The 21,259-nt window shown below is 41.8% G+C and overlaps 1 protein-coding gene across 6 annotated transcripts in view; it reads right to left on the reverse strand.

Moving 5' to 3' along the window:
- Nucleotides 1–21,259, reverse strand: part of TNRC6C (trinucleotide repeat containing adaptor 6C) — a 149,049-nt gene that overhangs the window by 51,398 nt on the left and 76,392 nt on the right. For 4 of the 6 annotated variants that reach the window (XM_084838236.1, XM_084838232.1, XM_084838234.1 and 1 more), the window contains 4 exons: nucleotides 16,969–19,557; nucleotides 4,658–4,867; nucleotides 4,292–4,461; nucleotides 1,411–1,491 (listed from right to left, as the gene is read on the reverse strand). In XM_084838236.1, coding sequence (XP_084694362.1) covers nucleotides 1,411–1,491; nucleotides 4,292–4,461; nucleotides 4,658–4,867; nucleotides 16,969–19,557 — 3,050 coding nt within the window. The remainder of the gene's footprint in view (nucleotides 1–1,410; nucleotides 1,492–4,291; nucleotides 4,462–4,657; nucleotides 4,868–16,968; nucleotides 19,558–21,259) is intronic. The other 2 variants (XM_084838237.1, XM_084838235.1) reach the window with 1 other exon arrangement.

Raw genomic sequence — 21,259 nt, forward strand, 5'->3', positions numbered from 1 at the left:
CATGTAACCCTGCTGCCCAATTAGGAAATTCTATAATCAAATACCTTCAAGAAAAGTGTGGAATTAAAAATGAGATTTCAATGGGCAATGCAACACAGCTTGGACTCCTGAATAGTGAGTAGTAAAGGTGTCTCATCTCCAAGGTTTGTCAGATGAGAAACAGCAATGCCAGGCCATCAGAGATCATTGGCACCCTTTACTGATAGGAAAGGAATCCAGACCAAGAGGGGCCCATGTTAAATTTATAGCTACATCTTCCTCTTAGTATTGTAAAATGGGGTGCTAAAAAACAATTAGCTACAGAACAAGGCCAGGTAGGCCATCAGACAAAGTAACCAGAAAACTCATCCCAGATAAAAAAACATAACAGATATGTAATAAGAAAACAAGCTCAGAAGACAGGATGCTATCAAGGAAATACTTTTGTGTTAGAAATGACTTGTAACATGTCAAGGAAGGCTAAAATGTTTGTATAAGTATGTTGTTGTGGTCATTTATCCTGATAAGAAGCTTAGAAATTCAATAATCTTATTTAGACATATAAAGACTTCAGGTAGAAGTGCATGTTTGGAATTGTTAGATAAGTAACATAAATAGAAGTAAAAATAGTTTGAACATGTATATAAAGGATACTCGGAACACACAACAGTGGGAGCTGTCTTCTTGGATCAGCTTCCCTGATGTGTTGCCTGTAGAACCAGCCAGGTAAGCTTGATATCAATTATCATTAAGAACTAACAATTGTACTTGATTCTGCTTAGAAGCCTGATTCAGACTGATGTTTCATATGATGTTTCATATGTTTGAATTTACGCATGCATAAGCGTTTGTATGTAGTACTGCTATGCTGATACTCTTACAGTAAAAAGACAACTCTTGTCTGAGAGTTTCTTAAGAAACAGAATTCTGTATCACCCATATCAAGAGTAAAGTATTAAGCTTTAAGAATGCGTGTGTGTGTGTGGGGGGAAGAGTGGCTGTGCGGGCATGAGTGTCTGTTTGTGCACATGCATGGGAAACAAGAATGTGTGGGGTGCATGCACAAGTGCGTGTGTAGACAGATAGGAGGAATCCAGATGTTTTATTAACTGCTTCAAATAAACACTCAAAGGTTCATTGTAAAATGTGATGAATCCACTTTATTATGGAATGTCTAACTATATTATTGGAGCTGTTGTAAATGCAGCCCAGCAAAGAAAGATGTAGTATTCCAGCTATGCATTCCAGAGAAACCTGCAGTGCAATCCTATATATCTTCTACTCAGAAGTAAGCCTCACTTAGTTCAATGGGACCTACTCCCACTTTATGGGTTTGCAGACTTAATGACATTTATATGCAATCACATCTATATCCTCTATGGACAGTGGATGCAAAGCTACAGGATATACTGGAACATATATGTTACGCACCGGGAAGCCCATGTCTGTGAGCTGTTTTATCAGACGGTTCATGATCCAGGCCTCATCTTGCTTACTAGTTGTCTTCATGCCCTAGCAGGAAAAACGGGAAGACATTTTAACAGGGGACTCCTAGACATGCTTACTCAGTTGCAAGTCCCACTGAGTGTGAAAAGGTTAGCAGCCTAAATCTATTTTTTAAAAGTATTTATAGCAAGGAAATGCACAGTCCAAATCCGCATGAACACTTTCCTTATCAATACTGTATGTTACTTTAGGGTACATTCACACACATAACTTATAATATACTCATGCATCCTAACACTATGAATATGGGCAGATTTGGACGTAACACTAAACCATGGTTTAGCATCACATGCACAAGCTGCAATGAGTTCACAAAGGCCTTTCTCCCCTCCCCTCCTCTGGTGCATGCCAGAGGAGGAAATCAAACATATCTGCTTCAAGTTTTAAACTAATCTGAGTTTTCCATTATGCCCAAACTCAGGGAACTCTGGTTAGTTTTAACTCTAGTTAGTGAACAAGCCAGGACCATAAATAACAGTTGTATTCTGGTTTGTTTGAACTAACTAGAGTTTAAACTAATCAGAGTTCTCTGACTTCAAATGTAACAGGGAACTCTGGTTACGTTAACATTGAAAGTAAAGTTTCCTATCTTCTCTTCTTATGTGCAAAAGAGTAGGTGACAATGTGCAAAGCCGAGGCCTGCTGTGGCTTGTATATGTGACACAAGTCATGATGTAGCATTAAGTCCAAACTGGTCTTATAAAGACATTTTGTTTCTGCCAAGATGAAACATACTTGCACAGGTCTGAAAAATCAGATGAAAAAGATAACTACTTTCTATCTTCTTTGGTAGACACAGCAGAGAAATAGCACAAGCTCCAAACTGAGTACTTCCGCCCAACAGTTAGCAAGTAGATAATTACATTTTAATACAAACATCCCAGCAATCTTTGCTTACAATTAGGCTTGCAAGCCACAATCTGAGAATAGCCCATTTCATTTCTTTGCTGTTGGCTGTATTAAAAACAGTCTGAAACTGATGTATCTATGAAGACTCCTATCAATTTGCCCATTTTAAAACCAGAAGTGCTGTTTTCAGAATTTATACAGAACTGTGTCATCTGTTGTTGTTTGCTTTGTGGCCTTGCATGGGTCAAAAAATGGTCAGAACTATCCTAAAAAAATAAAGTAAGTCTATTAATAGGCCTGCATAACATCTGACCCAGTAAGCTGCTCACAGCCCACCGACCATGTATTGCAGCCCACCAGGAGTCTCAGAAATCCTATTTCTGCTTTCCACCTTGCAAAAATGGATGGAGGTTGCTTACCAAGCCTAGCAAGCTTCAAAATATGCCCAATAGGCTACATTTGATAACAAGTTGTGGACATCTGATTTAAATCAAATAATTATACAGTTAACAGAAGAACTGCAATACTGGATCATAAACTTACTAACATTTCTATATTAACTTTACCAAAGCAGAAGTCTCAGAGCTTGGTCCCAATTCTACATCTTAAAAGATTCAAATGCACTCTTGCATATTTCAAAATGTAATACAAAAGTCTGGTTTCCTTTAAAAGCTGGATGACAGTTCCAATATTTCCCCCTCCTAAACATTATGCTAATTCTAAATGAGAATAACAATATAAGTAGTGAGAGAGAAGGTTCCTGATATGACTTGCATTATTGTGGAAGTCATTATTCAAGACATAAAGTGAAGAGTGCTCAACATCTTTTTAAACTAGCAGTCACGTACACCTGCACAAGAGAAACAGCACTCCAATATCTTTTCAATTTTTATTTGAGAGCCTGATCTCAAAGGGAGGGCAGCTAAGTAATACTAGAAAGTGCCTTGCAAATTACGTCACGGAGGACTTTAAATGGTTCTTCTTCCATATAGTCACTAGAAGAAGCTATTTTCCAATGAACAGCTTTGATGGGGGTCACTGTACACACAATCCTGGAGAAGAAGAATGATTTCTTTGTCACTATCAGTGTCATAGCATAGTCCATCAAATGGCTCCCATTGTATGTTCAGTTGGTGTTAACCTAAGCATGTAGTCACCTGCTCTCTAGTAGACTTTCCACTTGCTTTAAAGACTCCCTTAAATACAAGTGGATCCATCCACAAGGCAGAGGGCACCTAACAGCTTGTCAATAGCTGCAACTAGCTTCTTACTCCAAAAGGTGACTGGACAACTGATAGAGCAGTTACTAAACCAAGAGCCAAATCACACACAGTATTCAGATTCAAAAGTCTCTGAAAGTCAACCATCCTCCTAACTGCTCCTCCATTCCTGTAGAGCAAGGTTTCTGTCCCATCCATCAATGCCTTTATCAGATAACTGTATATCACAGAGTGAAAAACAAAACACAACACCAGCTTCCAGGACAATGAGCAATGACAACATTCGATGCATAACCTGTCTTATGTCATTATGGCCTGTAGTATTCTAAGAGACTGCTGTCATAATGTTTTGAGCTCTATCTGCCCTGGGTGGCCTTTCATGAATGTTGAAATATTGCATTACAGTTAGGGGTGTGTGTGTGTCTGAGTGAGGGGGCGGGGGGAAAGACAACACCTGATTTAAGAACATCTCCAACAGGGTGCAATGGATTCTATTAGGCAAGGGCTATAATACAGCAGAACCCACGGTCTATGCTTGCTTTCCAACACCAGGCCAATATGATCAAAACAGGGGGTGGAAGCTACTGGATCCATCTTCCTATCAGTCTTACAGCAGTGCAATGACTTTAATTCTTTCATAAAATAATTTGATAAAAGAAACCAATATAAAAACCATGCATGAACCATTTGGCTCCCTATCTTAGTGATTTTTATTAACCCACAGTGTTTAGTCCTACCTTTTGAAGTCCTTTCTTTGGGGCATTCCCCCAGGAGCTACAAGAGGAATTACTCTCTTGCGAAGCAGTATTATTCCACATATCTCCTTCTTCATCTTCCCACTGACTTGTACTGAGATTTACTTCATCTCCACCACTGCCCCAGCCTTCTTGCATAGAAGATTTAGAAGCTACAGGAGAAATGGAGGATTTCAGTTAGTCTTCCTATACTTTAAAATCTAAATATCATACCAGCCCTATTATTTTACTTTACTATTACATAAAGTTGGAGAGCGTGTGTCTGTCATTTTGGCCTGACCTTTGTCTTCTCAGCCATAAAGCAGAATTTCAATTTATGTTGAAAAGAGAACGCACACACATACTCACCTGGTTTGCACAGTGCTGGGGCAGCAGCTGGTGCGCTTACTCTTCCGTATGTCCCTGCTGACTCAGCAGAGTTATCTCCCCACCCTGTACCACTGCTGGGGGGCTTCCCCCATGCTGAAGTGCCATTATCAACTGCAGCAGAAGGGGAGGAAGGCTCTCCCCATGAAGCTTCAGGCTTTGCATGGACAGCAGGCATCTCTCCCCAGCCTGCTGAAATCAGAAATGGAAAAGCCATGGTTAGAAGGAACAAAGAAACATAAATTAAGCTTTCAGACTACATAAAGCACTGAACTCCCCGCCCCCCCGGCTATGGACAACTTCTGAACATGAAACAATCGGTGCAGACAGGATTTAATTAGTCACATAAGACAGACTCATTTGATTTGCTCTTGCAGAAAGGAGATTGAAGAATTCCTGTGGCATTGTAGGAATCATTTGTTAAAATGGTAAATTCAACCTTTTCCATAAATGTTTTCAGTATTTGCAAATGATAACTATAAAAAGTTGGGTCTGCTTCATAATAAGAAACAGCATCTGATTCTTCTGATGACTGAGTCACAAGCATCTCCCACCTGCTGAAAATGGCATTTGATTACAGCAAAAAGCATCAGATCAGAGTATTCTAGTAGTTAGTAATGTAAAGAGTAATGTAATTTGCTTTAACTATGGTTTAGCATTATGTCTGAACCTAGACAAACTCTGGTGAGTCTTAACTATGGTTTAAGGCAGGGGTAGGCAGCATGCGGCCTGTGGGCCACATGCAGGTCCGGCTACCCTTTGAATGATTTTGTTTTTTTTAAAGAAGCAAAATGGCACCTTGTAGTGACTAAATTTGTCCATTTTAGTGCTCCGTTGCCACTGTGAAGTGCTAAAAGAATCAAATTTTGTTTGATAGCAAGCTACATTTAGCCTTTTTAGTCCTACTGAGCATTACGCAGCGGTTTGCCATTGAATTTCGGGAACCAGTGATTTTTAATTTTAATTTCCTCTCCTCCTAGTGCAGGTCCCAGGGGCGACAAAAATGGACCCTGGCCCACCAACAGTTGCCCACCTCTGATTTAGGGAAACAAACCAACTTGAAACCATGGTTTATAATCCTAGCATGTTTCCCTAATCCATAATTAAGGTTAAGCAGAGTTTTTTGTTTGGACATAATGATCAACCATGATTAATTGAAAATGGAAGTGAAAGCTTCCAATCTCCTTCTTGCAGCTGCACCAAAAGAGAGTGGAGGATACAGCACACAAGCCCAAGGCTTGTGCAAGGCTTGTGCAAATACTTAACCATAGTTAGTGTTTTATGTCTGAACCAGATCGGTTACATTGCTTATATCTGGCTCAGTATAAGGTTAGTTTGCTCTACTGTCCTAGTCTTACTATTGTATAAAATGAGATGTGGAGGCCTTTTCTTACGGAGCATGACTGATGTAAAATCTTTGTTGTAGTCCACATTTGCTTGCTCTTTTATAGAATTCTGCCTACCACTCACCCTTATCCTCAGTTTTTTTTATATATAAGATGGATTTTTGAGCAGACTCCTTTCTGGGGGGGTGGGGGGGAGGACTTAACTGCATTTAAAGTCCTACTCCCAAACAGAAATGAAGTATCTGCAGCACAATTTGTTTTGAGCCATCTTACCTTTGTAAGCAGCTTGAAAGCTGACTTAGGTTGTGCCTACCTTTTCTACTCTAATCTCTATGGGTCCTTTCCAAAAAGAACGGTTACCATGGGAGGCAACACTGCAAGGTCAAACGTCACGCTGCTGTTTACCAGTGCCTTGCTCCAATGCATAGGTCCTAGTGTTGATAAGCCACAGACAGCATATATCATTCCACTAATCACCTGGCCATGAGCCAAGCATAGAGGAAAATTAGCTTTTAGTATTGAACTGACTTTCTCCAGACAAATCAGCCTGATACCCACAAGCTATGGAGGTAGCGTGTTTCATTTTAGATTCTTAATTTTGATATTGGTGGAAGGCTTCAAAATGTCAAATTTAAAGCATCTTATTCAAGCACAAAGAAAATGAAAGTTAATGCTGAACTTTCTAGGGCAGGGTAGGCAATTTGGTGTCCTTCAGATGTTTTTGGCCTACTGCAAAATCACTGACCATCTGGCTGGAGCTTATGGGAGTTGTAGTCCTAAACATCTGGAGGGCATCACATTGCCTCTCCCTGATAAATAAAATTTGTTAATGATATGTATTTGAAGGAGTTTCCCCAAGACCCTGGCCCAAATCCCTGCTTAACCATCAGCTGGGAAGTTTTGGATAAGTCCTTATTTTTTGGTCTGTCTGAAAACAGAGGAGTGATCTCAGAGGCTTACTGTAAGGATAAATAAGGACTGCAAAAGGCTTTGAACGTTAACACGGTACAGAAATGACCAAATAATGTCATAAGCATGTATGTTTGGTTTTTTGTAGATAACCCATAAAGAAGGCCTTTTTGGCTGAACACATGAGCTCTCAATAAATATAGACCTATCATCATCTTGGGTCTCTCTTTGTGGTGGTCATAGAGTGCAGCAACCAAATCAATCTGATTTCGATTTCCCTACCTAGAGAACTTTATCACAACATGCACTAAGGCCAACTGTTAGGAGTTAATTTGCATTATTCTTCAAGTTCTGAATGTGTATTTCCAGAATCAAAGCCAAAAAGATATGATAAGGTATCTAGACATAAAGTTCAGACATATCCACCATTCTCCACTGCAATAAACAAGAGCTATGTGATTACTGGGACAAACTTGATTTATGCAATGATGTATATGCAGAGCACACCCTGACACTGAACAGAATAGGGCAGTTTTGAGCTTTGGAATGCAGCAATCATGTTTTATAATGATTTTATCAGAAACCTCTAGGATTCCCATTTTAGCTGTTGTCATTTTAAAGTTCTGTATTGAAGGTATTTCCTTATATATAGAAATTAAAATTTAAAAGACCTGACAATGACATAAGAATACACTATTTCCTCTCCCATGGCTCCAAATAAGGGCAATGTATATTGTACACCATACTACAATACATTATGGTGCTGATGGTGGTAGTGAAGCTCTCATATAATGATTGGAGGAGCTGCACTAATCTTTTTCAGAGGCAGAAGGGCATCTGGCTCATTTTAGTCATGCAGATCTTACAGAGGAGCAGGGCAGGCAAAAGGGTTTAGAAAAAGTTGGAGGAAGGACCTGAGAAGCAGCATAACAAAGGTGCAGTGGGCCTAGGGGAAGAGGAATTGTTCCAGATGGAAAGATGATAAGGCCAAATGGGGGAATGACCAGAAAGGAAAGGCTCATAAAGCTAGGGGCTATAGAGGAAAGGAAATATGAAGTTCACATATGGCATTGAAACAATCAGCCAAATTTTATGGGGAAGTTGGCTTGAAGGACTTCTCCTAATTTCTGTCTTTATTCTGTAGTTCAATATTGGCATACATATTGGCATAGAGGAAATTAAGTATAATTAAATATTAGAAAGGAAGCTAGAATGCACAATTTAAAGAGCTCCCAGCCTTTGAAACAGTATATTTAACCTCAAGCTGAACACTGCAATTTCCACTGCAACATGTATTCATTTATTAAGTAAAAAGAAAGAGGGACCAGTTTCCCTGGGTTCTCTTTAAATTCAATAATAATGATTAATCACTAGCAATCTGTAATGTATAAGTCATTTTGTTAAATACATTGTGTATTGAGCCACATAATATTATGTAAATTATTACTCACAACAAGAGAGTTCATGCCTTGGCAAATTAGTTGTAATTACGTGAAAACAATAACATGCATTAAGACACCCATAGTTTGTAAAGTTCTCAAGAGATCAAATCAAGTGCAAAAATAGCAGAACTGATCATGATGATGGTTAGTTAGAAAAATCCTTAAATAGCAACTTGGGCATTGCTGGCATTTGAATCCCTGAAACAATTCAAACTCCACTGGTGATTTAAGAATAGTTATGTATACTTGCATTTCTTAACACTCACAAAAAACAATTCAACCCAGCAAAGCATGGTATTTTGAATAATGTTTCATAGGCCCACAGTATCAGGCATACAGGTCTCTTTGCAGGCACCATATTGGAAGAAGAGGGTGACAGGCCACCACTGAAGAGGATAGGTGGGTAAGAAATTGCTTTTGATTTTCTGTAGCTTGGTTATTTGTATGTGTAATCAATCAAAATAATCTGACCCATGCACTGAAACATTCCTTTCTGACCTAGACCAAGAACCATTCTATAACATTAATTTACTTTCCCCAACCTTCAGGTAGACTTAGCTTAACAACAGCTATGCTGACTAGTTATTGATATGATAGCAAAGTATACAGTCAGGGCCAGAAATATTGGAACAAGGATAACTGTTTAGGCAGTTGGCTTCTGTACACAACCACACTGAACTTGAAAGAAAACACACCCAGATGGGAGCGAAGTCAGGACTTTCAGCTGTAATTCAAGGGGTTTGACAAAAGTGGGGCACGAACCATTCAGGAAGGACAGCCAGTGGCATACACACATACACATCGTTGGTGGCTCATAAGTAATGGAACAAACCAACATCATTTCAAACTTAAGGATCGCCTTTAATACCTGGATGAAAATCCTTTGCAGTCAATGACTGCCTGAAGTCTGGAACCCATGGACATGACCAAATGCTGAGTTTCCTCCCTCGAGATGCTTTGCCAGGCCTTTACTGCAGCTGCCTTCAGCTGCTGCTTGTTTGTGGGTCTTTCTGCCTTCAGTCTTGTCTTCAGTAAGTGAAAAGCACGCTCCAGTGGGTGGAGATCAGGTGACTGACTTGGCCATTGAAGAACATCCCACTTCTTTGCCTTCAGAAACTCTTGGGTAGCTTTTGTTATATGGTTTGGGTCGTTATCCATCTGCAATATGAAGCAGCATCCTATCACTTTGGCAGCATTCAGCTGAATCTGAGCAGGAAGTATAGCCCTATACACTTCAGAATTCATCCTGCTGCTTTTATCAGCAGTCAGGTCATCAATAAACACCGGCAACCCGGTTCCATTGGCAGCCATACACTGCCTCCTCCATGTTTGACAGATAATGTGGTATGCTTTGGATCATGAGCTGTTCCTTTCCTTCTCCATACTTTTCTCTTCCCATCATTCTGGTACAAGTTAATCTTGGTTTCATCAGTCCAAAGAATCTTATTCCAGAACTGGGCAGGCTTTTTTAGGTGTTTGCTGGCAAAGGCTAATCTGGCCTGTCTGTTCTTGAGCATTACCAGTGGTTTGCACCTTGTTGTGAAGCCTCTGTATTTACATTCATAAAGCCGTCTCTTGACTGCAGATGTTGACAATGACATGCCTACCTCCTCAAGAGCGTTCTTGACCTGGCTAGATGTTGTGAAAGGGTTCCTCTTCACCATGAGCAGAGTTCTGCAGTCATCCACTTTCGGTGTCTTCCATGGTCTGCCAGGCCTTTTGCTGTTGCTGAGCTTGCCAGTTAATTCCTTCTTTTTCAGGATGTTCCAAACTGTTGTGTTGGCCACTCCCACTGTTTTTGCTATCTCTCTGATGGGTTTGTTTCCTCAGCCTAATGATGGCCTCCTTCACTTGCATGGACACCTCTTTGGACCTCATGTTGGGGGTTCCAGTGAACAGCTACCAAATGCAAATGTAACACTCAGAACCACCTCCAGGCCTTTTACCTCCTTGATTGGTCATGGGGTACCCAGGAAACAGGCCACACCTGGCCATGCAGCTGCTTGTCAGCCATTCGTTCCATTACTTATGAGCCACCAACAATGGGTGTGTGTGTATGCCACTGACTGTACTTCCTGAATGGGTAGTGCCCCGCTTTTGTAAAACCCCTTGAATTACAGCTGAAAGTCCTGACTTCGCTCCCATCTGGGTGTGCTTCCTTTCAGCTTCAATGTGGTGGTGTACAGAGGCCAACTGCCAAAACAGTTATCCTTGTTCCAATATTTCTGGCCCTGACTGTACTTTATTTCAGCCTCCCCCAATCTGGTGCCCTCCAGATGTTTTAGACTACAATTTCCAGCATTTCTGACCATTGGACCTGCTGTCTGGGGCTGATGAGAGTTGAAGTCCAAAACAACTGGAGGGCACCAGGTTAGAGAAAGCTGCTTTATTTCATTCTAGTTAGAAGGGCGACAAGTAAAAGATTTATGGGGACACAAAAGTCCTGTTCTTCAGAATCCTGATTTTGTACACCGGTTATGAGCTAGGACAAACAACAACATGCTTTAGGAAAATAAGTGCTATATATATTCCCCTAAATTAATGGAATACAAGGTTCATCAAACATCATTCGGGGCTTTGGATCCACATGAATACTTAAAGGCGGATGATACGCTTCGGCTTTTTGCTTACATCCCAGAAGTATTTGAGCTATATAAGGGTATGGGGTGGGTGGGGGCGGAACGGCTTTTTGCAAAGGGCAGTGAGAGGTAATTTGGCATTTCTCTCTTATTTTGTTAGGCCTGCACAGTTGCAAGAAGTAAGCTAGAGAAATGGTGAACTTTCTTATTTCACACTACCCCACTGTACCAGAACTACTTCACTGCTAGAGGAACCACTTCAAAAAAAAATCAAAAAAAAATCACAGAGGAAACAGAAGATAAGACAACAGAGTGAATCATAGGATAGCCCAACAGGCACATCAGTAAATGAACAGTTTTGTGCCGTCATCTTATTTGCTGGAACCAGTAACTTCTGGGGGGTCTTTATGTCCAGTCCATCTAGGGTGGAAAACCCAAGCAGGATTATATCCAGGTTTTTACTTGTTTATACACAGCTAGGTTTCTTTTGTTACCATGCCGGATGCAAACTTCCATTCCAGGAGTGTCTATATCTCAGCAAAGGGTCATCATCCTATACATACATTAGGGGACAAAAGGATACTTTAGGTCTAGAAGTTTTTTTTATATATATTTTCCAAAGACAACCAGATGATTGCCTTTAAAATAAACCACCTAAATAAGGATTTGTTTTGTCTACCGTAGCATGATTTATTTTAGAATTTGAGCAAAACTTGGTCAACCATATTCCCACATAAGAGTGGGAAAATTCCCACTTTTCCTTCTAAGGTGCAAGGGAAGAACTCCTGAAATAAATGAGGTTTCAAAGATACTCAAAATAAAATCCATCTATTCTTTCTGTGGGTAGCTAATTCAGAACTGGTAGATTGTGCTGCCACAGACAGCAAAGCCCACCAGTTCAAGATTGACTTGCCCTGAGGGAACGCACATTAGGGAACTAGACTTAGCATTGAATTTTCCATCTCCCTCCCTAGAGCTGGATGTTCTGAATGACTGACCTGAGGGTGGACACTGAACGTACTGGGAATTAAGAACTCTGTCTCCAGGGTGCTATTTCCTTTAAGGGGTAGAGAAGTTCTACAGGTCTAAATGTCTTTCACATTATCTAAATGGGAAGTTAATACATTAAAAATGTTATGCCTGCATTGGAAAAGAGTCCTCCTTCTTTCTCCCACACAGCAGACTGCACTGGACCACAGAATTATTCAGTTTTGAGACAAGAAAAGTTTAAAACTTAATAGTGCATCATGCATACATGGCTCATGTATAAATACAACTCCAACAGAAATAGATTCTCTTAGTCACTGAGGTCACTTAAACGGCTCAAAATAAGAGAGTTTCACATGTTATTAAAGTTGTGACATTACATTACTAGAGTTTTAAGTTACATTCAAATTGTGTGTCTTGTTACCATGCTAATTTCCTTAAACGAGAAGGACTACTAAGCCCAGGTGCATGATTCACTAGGGGCGGGCACTGAAATAGTGCTATAAGGGAGAGGTGTTAACCCATTCCCATCAGCATGCCAATAATCTCCCATGTGAGCGGGAGCCATCTCAATAAATGCCTAGTCACACAGAGGCCTGTCCATGTGATCTTCTTCCCCTCCGGGCAACCAGGCAGTTGCACAGATAATACAGCTCACATGGGAGATTTTCTGTGTAGTGGAGATGAGGGGCTCATATTGTTCATCCACCAGTGCAATTTTAGCACTGGCCCCTGGCAAATATATGAACTGGAGCCAACAGCAAGGTTGGGTAATATTATCCAAAGAACATATGTAGGTTTCTGTCAAAAGCCTGAAAACCTAAGCATTTATTTTTAAGCAGAACATGTTTGCAGGCAGGGTCACCCCTTCCCTAAGTCCTTTGTCTCAGGCAGAGGATTGGGAGGAGTGGTGGATCAAGTCTGGGGATGGACAGACCACAATTTGCTGCTGCTCTTGCCTGCCACAAACACCTGCTGCCTCCTGCCCACTGCATCTTCTTGGATTGCCTTCCTCCTGCTGCTGCTGCTATCGCCACTGCCAGACCTGGAACACCACTGCTGCTTTTGCTGTGGTGGTGTATGGTGCTCCTGCAAGGCTCCTTGGAGCATGGGCCCATACCTCGCTAGTCACTCTGAGGAAGGGGTCCTTTGTCAGAGCAAGGCGTTATGGGTGAGGTGACCCAGAGAATCATAGAATAGAATCATAGAACAGTAGGGCTGGAAGGGTCCTACAAGACCATCGAGTCCAAAAGAAAGCCTGTACCAATGCCGCTTTGCTGTGATGGTGGCAAATATTGTTTAAAGTTTGGGAGCACTTGCATTGCCACTGCTAGCATGGCAGGAAAAACTATACAAATCAGTAGGTCTGTAGGGGGGAAGGCCTACCTCGGGGCGGGGGGGGGGGGAGGTTTTATGCAGGTCCTGTTTGTAGGCTTGTGGCTGTAAAGAAAAGCCTGTAGATATGACTGCAGCAGATCACTGAGATGACCTGCCCCCCCCACTCCTGGCCTGAGAAGGGGGTTATTTGTGCCCTGTTTTTTTCCCTCTGTAGCTCCCAGTTCTCTCCCGGACTGGAGATAGCAAAAGAGCTCCCATTACCTTGGCCTCTTCCTTCATCTGTTTTTTATATATCTGTATTATCAATTGTTTATTTCTTCCTCTATCGGAAAAAACAATTGTTATGCTGTTTTCTTTCTATTATCTTGATGTTGTATTTTAATACTGAATTGTATTCTTTTAATTTTCTGTGAACTGCCCAGAGAACATCTATTTTTGGGTGCCCATATAATAAAATACAAAGTATTTTTTAATATTCCATCCACACCAGCTTTCTCTCTCTGTTGCCTTGCTCACGAGCAGGCCCTTATTTCGAAGCAGGCTACTGAGAAGGTTTCCCTCTCACTCAAGGGAGCCAGCTGCCCAGGGGTGCAGAATGCTGCTTCCCATGTGTCTCTCTTCCCCACTCAGCCTTCTTTCTTCTTCTGCTACCCCTGTTATGGGCCCTGTTCATGTATCTCATGGCTTTAGCAAGGTGCACAATCATTATGCTTCAGAACTTCTATGGCTAATACAAAGAGGGGCACTCCCATAATGAGCTTTACGATGTATGAGTAGTATGTCACTATATACAGCTTGTGGCAAATATTGTTACAATTGGTCCTGGAAGTCTTTGATTCAGGCTGCCTGGATAGCCTTGACCAAATCACTCTTCCTCACTCTTAAATACCTATATATATCAAATGAACAGCACACACAAATATACATACGGAATAATACAAGGGTGGGCAACTTGTGGCCCTCCAGATGTTGTCAGACTGCAATTCCCATCATCCCTCACCATTGGTATGCTGGCTAGGGCTGATAGGAGTTGAACTCCAACAACATCTGGATGGCCACAAGTTTCCCAGCCCTGGAATAACAGAATCTTGGTCTGTAATTAGTTGTACAGGAGAGCCACATTGAGGATGGAATGTGGTGGGGTGGCCAACACTATAGTTACCACTCCACTCAGCTACACCTCTCTTGCTTCAGAGTGGAAAACTGGGGAATCCAACAGTACTTCAGGGGGGGGGGGGTGGCGGCGCTTCAGTTGCTCTAAATAATTTATCTCTATTTATCTCTAAATAATAGGAGGTTGAGATTGTGATTTAAGAGCAATGCATCTAAATCTGTAGCTTTTAAGACAGGGGAGGACGTAAGCTTAAACAGAGTGAAGCTATAAAATGGTGCTTTGTGCTGAAGTGCCCCTGTTACAACACAATCTTTATTAAGAATTAAGTACACATCTTATTCATATAAGTATTCAGTTTCTGTTCATTTGCTGCTTTTCTAGGAGATTACCTTTCTGTTTTTCCAAGCAATGAGAAGAGATGCATCATGCTAGGAAGGAGAAAATGTCAGCAACAAGAGCCTGGGGAAGTTCTTGTTCACTTAATGGAGGCTGCAGAATTGGTAGACTGATCTGGAGGAATCCTGGCCACCAATGCAGCCCCATGGCATCATTGTGGTTGTGCTGGCTGCTGGCATCTCTGTGGCTCGGGCTACTCAGCCCTCTCTGTGATATCCTCTCTACTCTGCCCTCCACTTACCACATTTACCACAGCCTGGTAATTGCATGGCACATATAGAACCGCAGTTCTACCATGCATTCTAGGTAGAAGCAGCATGCACACCAAGGCCAGGGTTGTTGAACCCATCCTGGTGCAGTTGGGTGGGTGTTGCTTGATTTGCCAGGCATGCCTTGACCACACCACAGTGACAGAGGGGCTCCAGTGCTCAAATCATGGGGGGGATGACAGAAGGGACTTAATGAAATGTACAAGTCCCAGACTCTGACTCCCCCCTGCCCCAATTTTAGCCACATCATAGCCACCACTAGCCTTGTAAAACAATAGCTAAAAAAGGGGGGCATGCCCCTTCTCCCACCCCTGTAGGGCTTCACATGTACTCTGTGCTTTGGGTAGACTCACACAGCTGTTCTTTCCTAGCTCACAGCTGTTTGGGCACATATGGGGCTTTCAGGGCATGTGGCAGGGGCTGAAACATGCCTACTGTGTCCTTGGTTGAGCACATCCCACTGAAGTACTGAATACTTTTATTTTGCACTGGAATAGTAGGTGTTTCATACAAGTATAAAAATACAAACTTAAAATCCTCCTTCCCAAGCTTGATGATGTCACTACTCCAGTGACAATAAGCTTGAGTACAGGCAGCTGCCTGCTACCTATCTATCTCCATGTGAGTAAGATGCAATACAATCAGCAAAACTGGGTTCCAGAGGTGGGAGTGTTCATTACACACCCTATCAAATCTGATCAAAAGGGTTACTGCAACATTCCTAAGGGCACGGGGTTCTAAATACATAAGAAATGGGGAATTCCCCTTACAATGGATGAGAACTCCTGCAAAAATAGTTTCTCAAACATTATCAAGTGAAAACGGCACAAACACAGTTAAACTGAGTAAACAACCAGCTCTCAATATGAGTTGTATTCTTCTTGTAAGGATCCAATAAGCTAAAACTTAATAATTGGAATGTTTTTTATTTACTGTAAAAAACTGGAAGTTTAAAAAATTCTATGTTGTGGCATGACAACACAAATCACAGCTAATTCCTTTGTTCAATTAACAAAAATGAAACGTGTACTTTTCTACTTCTTTTTTTGAAAGAACTTTGTATGAGATAATGAATAAAGATCACTGGTTCCAACAACTAAGCAGCTTCTTGGATAACAGCCACAATTGAAGAAATATGTCTTTGGCAGGAGACAGCCAGAGCAATAGAAACAGATGTACAGTGCCTGAGAATGGACAGCAAAGACCGGACAACATAGAGAACATTCGGCAACAGAACTAAAAAAGTATATTAGAAAATATGGCACAAATTATGAAGAGAATATTTTAGGATTTGTTCTCTGAAGTGCTAATGAATTCACAATTGTGTTCAGATTAAGTGACAGCCATTATATTACAAAGAATTGTCAGTTTATGGCCTTAAACACACCTACTTGATTATATATATTCTAAGACAAGGATTCGGTGTGTCTATCCAGTTACTAAAGTCATTGCATAATCTGACCTTTCTTCGCACTGTTTCCATTTTTTCTGAGTCTTTGGTAGTGCTGCAATCACTATTTCAAAAGATAAATGTTCCAGTTTGATTTCATGGCATATTGTCTGTTGATCATTTCTTATATATGAAGTTTTCAAACTTAGGCTGCAATCCTATACACGCTTATCTGGAAGTAAGTCTCACTGAACCCAATACGACTTACTTCTGAGTAGACAACCACAGGTTTGTGCTGTTAGCCTCTTATGTCTGCGAGCTTTACTTTTGGATGGAAAATAAAATCACAAATTTACAATATTTTTGACAACGCTTCTATATCTTATTCATATTAAATATGAACATACCTTTGAGACAGTGGATATATAACCAACATAAATAAATACTGCCTACATCCCCCTTATCTCAATTTCTTTCCAAAATGAAGCAAACTTATTTTGAGAAACCAAAACTTGTATCATACCTGGACCAAGCAGCGGGGACCGGTTTGACTGGGCACTTGACTGGTGCGGTGGCTGAGGTTCAGCCATGTTTGCGTTGATAATGGTGGTGGTAGTGGTGGTGGCGGCGGTACTGCTCTGGATTACAGGATTGTTTCTATCCCACATATTTACAGTCTTGTTGTTATTGTAATTTGGGTCGCCCCAAGCTGAGGTACCGTCATCAATCTCCATCTTGCGCCGAATAGACGGTGGAGAAGGCTCTTCCCACCCAGTTGCTTCACTACTATCCTTCTGTTTGGCTGGCACTGGTCCACCAACCCATCCCGATCCAGTCTGTTTAACAGAAGCAGCTCCTCCCCAGTTACTCACGTTGTTGTCCTGGGATTTAGAAGCCCAATTCTGTTGGGGACCAGGCTTTAAAGATTCCCCCCAGCTCGTACCTGTATTAGCCTTGCTGTTTGTGCCATTTCCCCATCCACTGGTCCCAGAACGCGTCGTATCATTCCAGCCAGACCCTGATCTATTGTCAGCATCCCATCCAGAACCATTCTTTTTCCCATCTCCCAAGTGTCCCGAGACAGATGAGGAATCAACCCAATCTCCACCGCCTGAAGTCCAGCCTGGATTTGATTTCTGTCCATCTCCCCAGTTTTGAGATTTGGGTTTCTGAGGTTCACCCCAAGTAGGCGACTTGTCCTCCTGATTTGTGGTCCCACTCCAAGTGTGGCCACTTTTGGCAGCAGCAGCATTATTGACAGCAGTAGAACTTGTCGGCTCTCCCCACCCCCCAGGGCCATTTGGCGCTTTGTTATTGTTGTCGCCCCAACCTGTATTAGTTGGAACCGTTGCAGGTGGAGAGCTGACCCACCCAGATACTGAAGAGGTATTTGTACTGTTCATGATGGACCCATCATTCTTGCCCCCCGAGTTTGAAGGCTGAGTAGCTGCACAACCCCAGGCCTCAGTTCCATTGTCGTTCTTTCGTTCAGACCTTGGAGATTCTTCAAATTCCCAGGCAGTGTTTTGCTTTACAGGAGTCTGTCCCCATCCAGTGTTGGACAGAACTCTTGGGTCAAGGTCATTCCTTGGCAACTGGACTTGTCCTTGGTCTATCATCCCCTTGTCTCTTCTTCGACCCTCTCCAGTTCCTTCTCTCCCAGTACTGCCTTCATTCTGACTCCCATTGCTATCGTTACTTCCTTCACTACCTGTGTTGCCAGATGCTGCAGCTTTGGCCCAAGAGTTTATTTGTTCATTGCCCTGCTGCATGGCAGGATTCTGGCTGGTAACACTAGAGCTATCCCACCCTGTTGATCCTTTCCCATTGATGTCATTATTGGAATGCTGGTTTGAGGGCTTGCTCCACTCACCATTGACACCATTACTGGTGCTGCGGCTTGGGTGGCCCCAAGCACCAGCATGCATATTACCAACGCCACTGTTGCCACCGCCCCTGCTCCATGCTAAGACCCCAGGACCAGCAGGAGGTCCTGAATCCCATGCACTTGTTCCATTTCCTTCCTTTTGCACAGCACTGCTGGATCCATTTTGTTTAGCACTTAATGCTGAGTTCACAGTGTCTCCATTCCCCTGACTGAACCCAGAATTGCTGTTTCCTGTGGCAGGATTACTTGGGGATATCCCCCACACTGAATTGCCCATTCCTTCACCACTTCCCCCACTGACTTGAGATACTGATGTCCCATTAGCACCAGGAAGGCTTTGCAGATGGGGTGGGATGATGGCCCCCATGCCAACAGCCATGCCCCAGTTCGGCAGTCCATTTGTCTGCATTGCATTGATAGGGTTTGGTGAAGAGTTCATGGGGTTAGCGTTATTTGGTCCATCAGTGTTAAGGTTCTGAGGTTGTACGCTGAAAGACACATTCTGAGAAGTGGACGTTTGTGGTTCTGTGCTCTCTTGCGGCAACAAGTTTCCCCAAGCACCTAAGGTGCCCGTTGGGTTCCCATTCTGGTTGCCCATGTTCTGACCTATGGCACTGACTGGACTGCAAATACTGGAAGGGTTGCCTGCTCCCACAGTTCCTTCATGTCCGAGTACAGGCCAGGCAGCTGGATTGGCATTGGGGTTAAGGTTAAGATTAATGCCAGCATTTGAGTTGGAAGCACCCCAGCAATTTTGACTTCTACCATCTCCAATCATATTGTCCATCTTTCCATCCCCACCACTGGCAGAGCAATGAGCTAAGCCAGAGTTGGAACCTGTGGCAACACCCCACACTCTGGCTGAGTTTCCATTACCATTTGCTCCACCAGCTCCAAGGGCAGTCTGGTTAGAAGTGCTTTGGATGAGTGCTCCATTGGTGCCATTATTGCCATTGGGTTTCTTTGTATGTCCAGTGAAGTTGCCTTGGGCACTCCCTGTAGCCATGCTACTGTTCTCTGAGCCACAGTTGGAGGCAGAGTCAGTGTCTGTAGTACATTCTGAGGCAGACTCAGTCTCAGTTCCTGTAATGGAAGGCCACGCTTCCTTGTCAGTCCTGTCTATTATCACTTTATCCCAGCTGCAATTGGCTTCACTTCGAAAAGTGGGCTGCTGTCCCCAGTGAATATTCTCATAATGGTCTCCCAATCCGCTGTGACCAAGGTCTGAAAAATTAAACATGATACAAATTAGTTTGTTATTCAATGACCCAAATACATAAGTTGCACTCTTGGCTTGATTGCTGTTTACATTCTTTAAGACACTTCTTCCCTCCTTTACGGCCTAATATATGGGTGTCCATATCGAAAAAAATCTAAGTTGCACAAGGCCGTATGGTAGAGTGGCTCATATATCTAAATAAATTCCTCTAAAAATGTAATAATGCATTCTACACTCTGAATTTTATGCTCTGAATAACACCTATACTTACACATAGGTTTTACATGCAACCAATGGTACTATTTCTCTTTTACAAGGCTGCACAAATAGGACCAGGCTTGATAAGCGATACTGTGGGGTATGCAAACTCATACGTTTTCCTATATGCCACTGAAATTTAAAGGTACATTATAAATCCGTTTTTGTTCAGGGCAAACCAAAATTGCAGCCATGTTGCTGGAAGAGCACTGATTATTAATGCAGGCAGCAGATAAAATATATGAACATTCTCTCTCTCTCTCTCTCTCATTCATATATATATATATATATATATATATATATATATATAAATATTACAGGTCATCAGGAACCTCCCTGTGTCTTCCATTTTTCCTTCCTCAAGCCAAGCATTATAATGTCAAAGACAATTACAAAGAAGCCATTTCCGTAATACATATATTATATGATCATACATTGTAATAAAGACCAAAAAATATTGATTTCCTTATAACCACTATAGAAATCAGATTAAGGGTGCAATCCTAGTCATGTTTACACAGAAAAAAATCCTACAAGTCCCAGCATTCCCCAGACAGCATGGCTGGCTGGAGCATGCTGGCAATAGAACATTTCTGTCTGAACATGCATAGGATTGACCCCAAAAGGTGTTACCCAGGTTCCAACATAAGCTCAGGATTTTGTTAAGGTGGCTTTTGCTTAAGCTTGTTCAAAGGAATCTGATACTACTCAGCTTAGAGCTATCTGACTCACATTCGTTATAAAAGGAAGTTAACATCTAGTATGTATTTTAAAGGTCATACTCACATCCTCAGATGGACAATGGGACTTTAAAAAGGATAAAACCCACACGGTCATTCTGCAGTTTGGGCCTTAGTGTAGAGGTAATTGATTATTTAGCTCCATTATCCAGCACCATGGAATATTGTTCATTGGTGTTCTCCCAAGATGGCCACTTGAGAAAACACTTGCACTGGCTTCTTGGCTCAAACCTGACTCATGCTTAATCTATCATTAATTGAATTATTTCACAACAATTTTTCATAACATACAATAAATTTTAAACAGAATCTAGACTCTAGAGTTGGAAAAAGTCTATAAAAGCAATCTAGCTCATTATCTTGTCACACACAGGCATTTATGCCTAGAAACAGAAAGAAAAACCTCATCAATGGGATTTACTTCCAAAATTAGAAACACCCCCTAAATATTAGAGTTACATCAGTTTACTTTTTTGTTTCCTGCTACAATAAAATGAAATCAAGGAAATATTTTAGAAAGTATTTTCCGATGACTGATAAAATATGGTACACACTGCATACATACTGTCACTCCAGCAGAGAAGATGGAGCCAATACACAGTGCTGGCATACAGAAGTACCAGGGTCCCCTTGAACCAGATCCTATGCACTAGTAAAGCATTGGACTAGGCTCTTAGACTAGAAACCTCAATATATTATATTATATTAT

The sequence above is a fragment of the Heloderma suspectum genome, chromosome 2, assembly GCF_057233095.1.
Source record: "Heloderma suspectum isolate Gila_16-S chromosome 2, 16-S_ref, whole genome shotgun sequence".
Classification (NCBI taxonomy): domain Eukaryota; kingdom Metazoa; phylum Chordata; class Lepidosauria; order Squamata; family Helodermatidae; genus Heloderma; species Heloderma suspectum.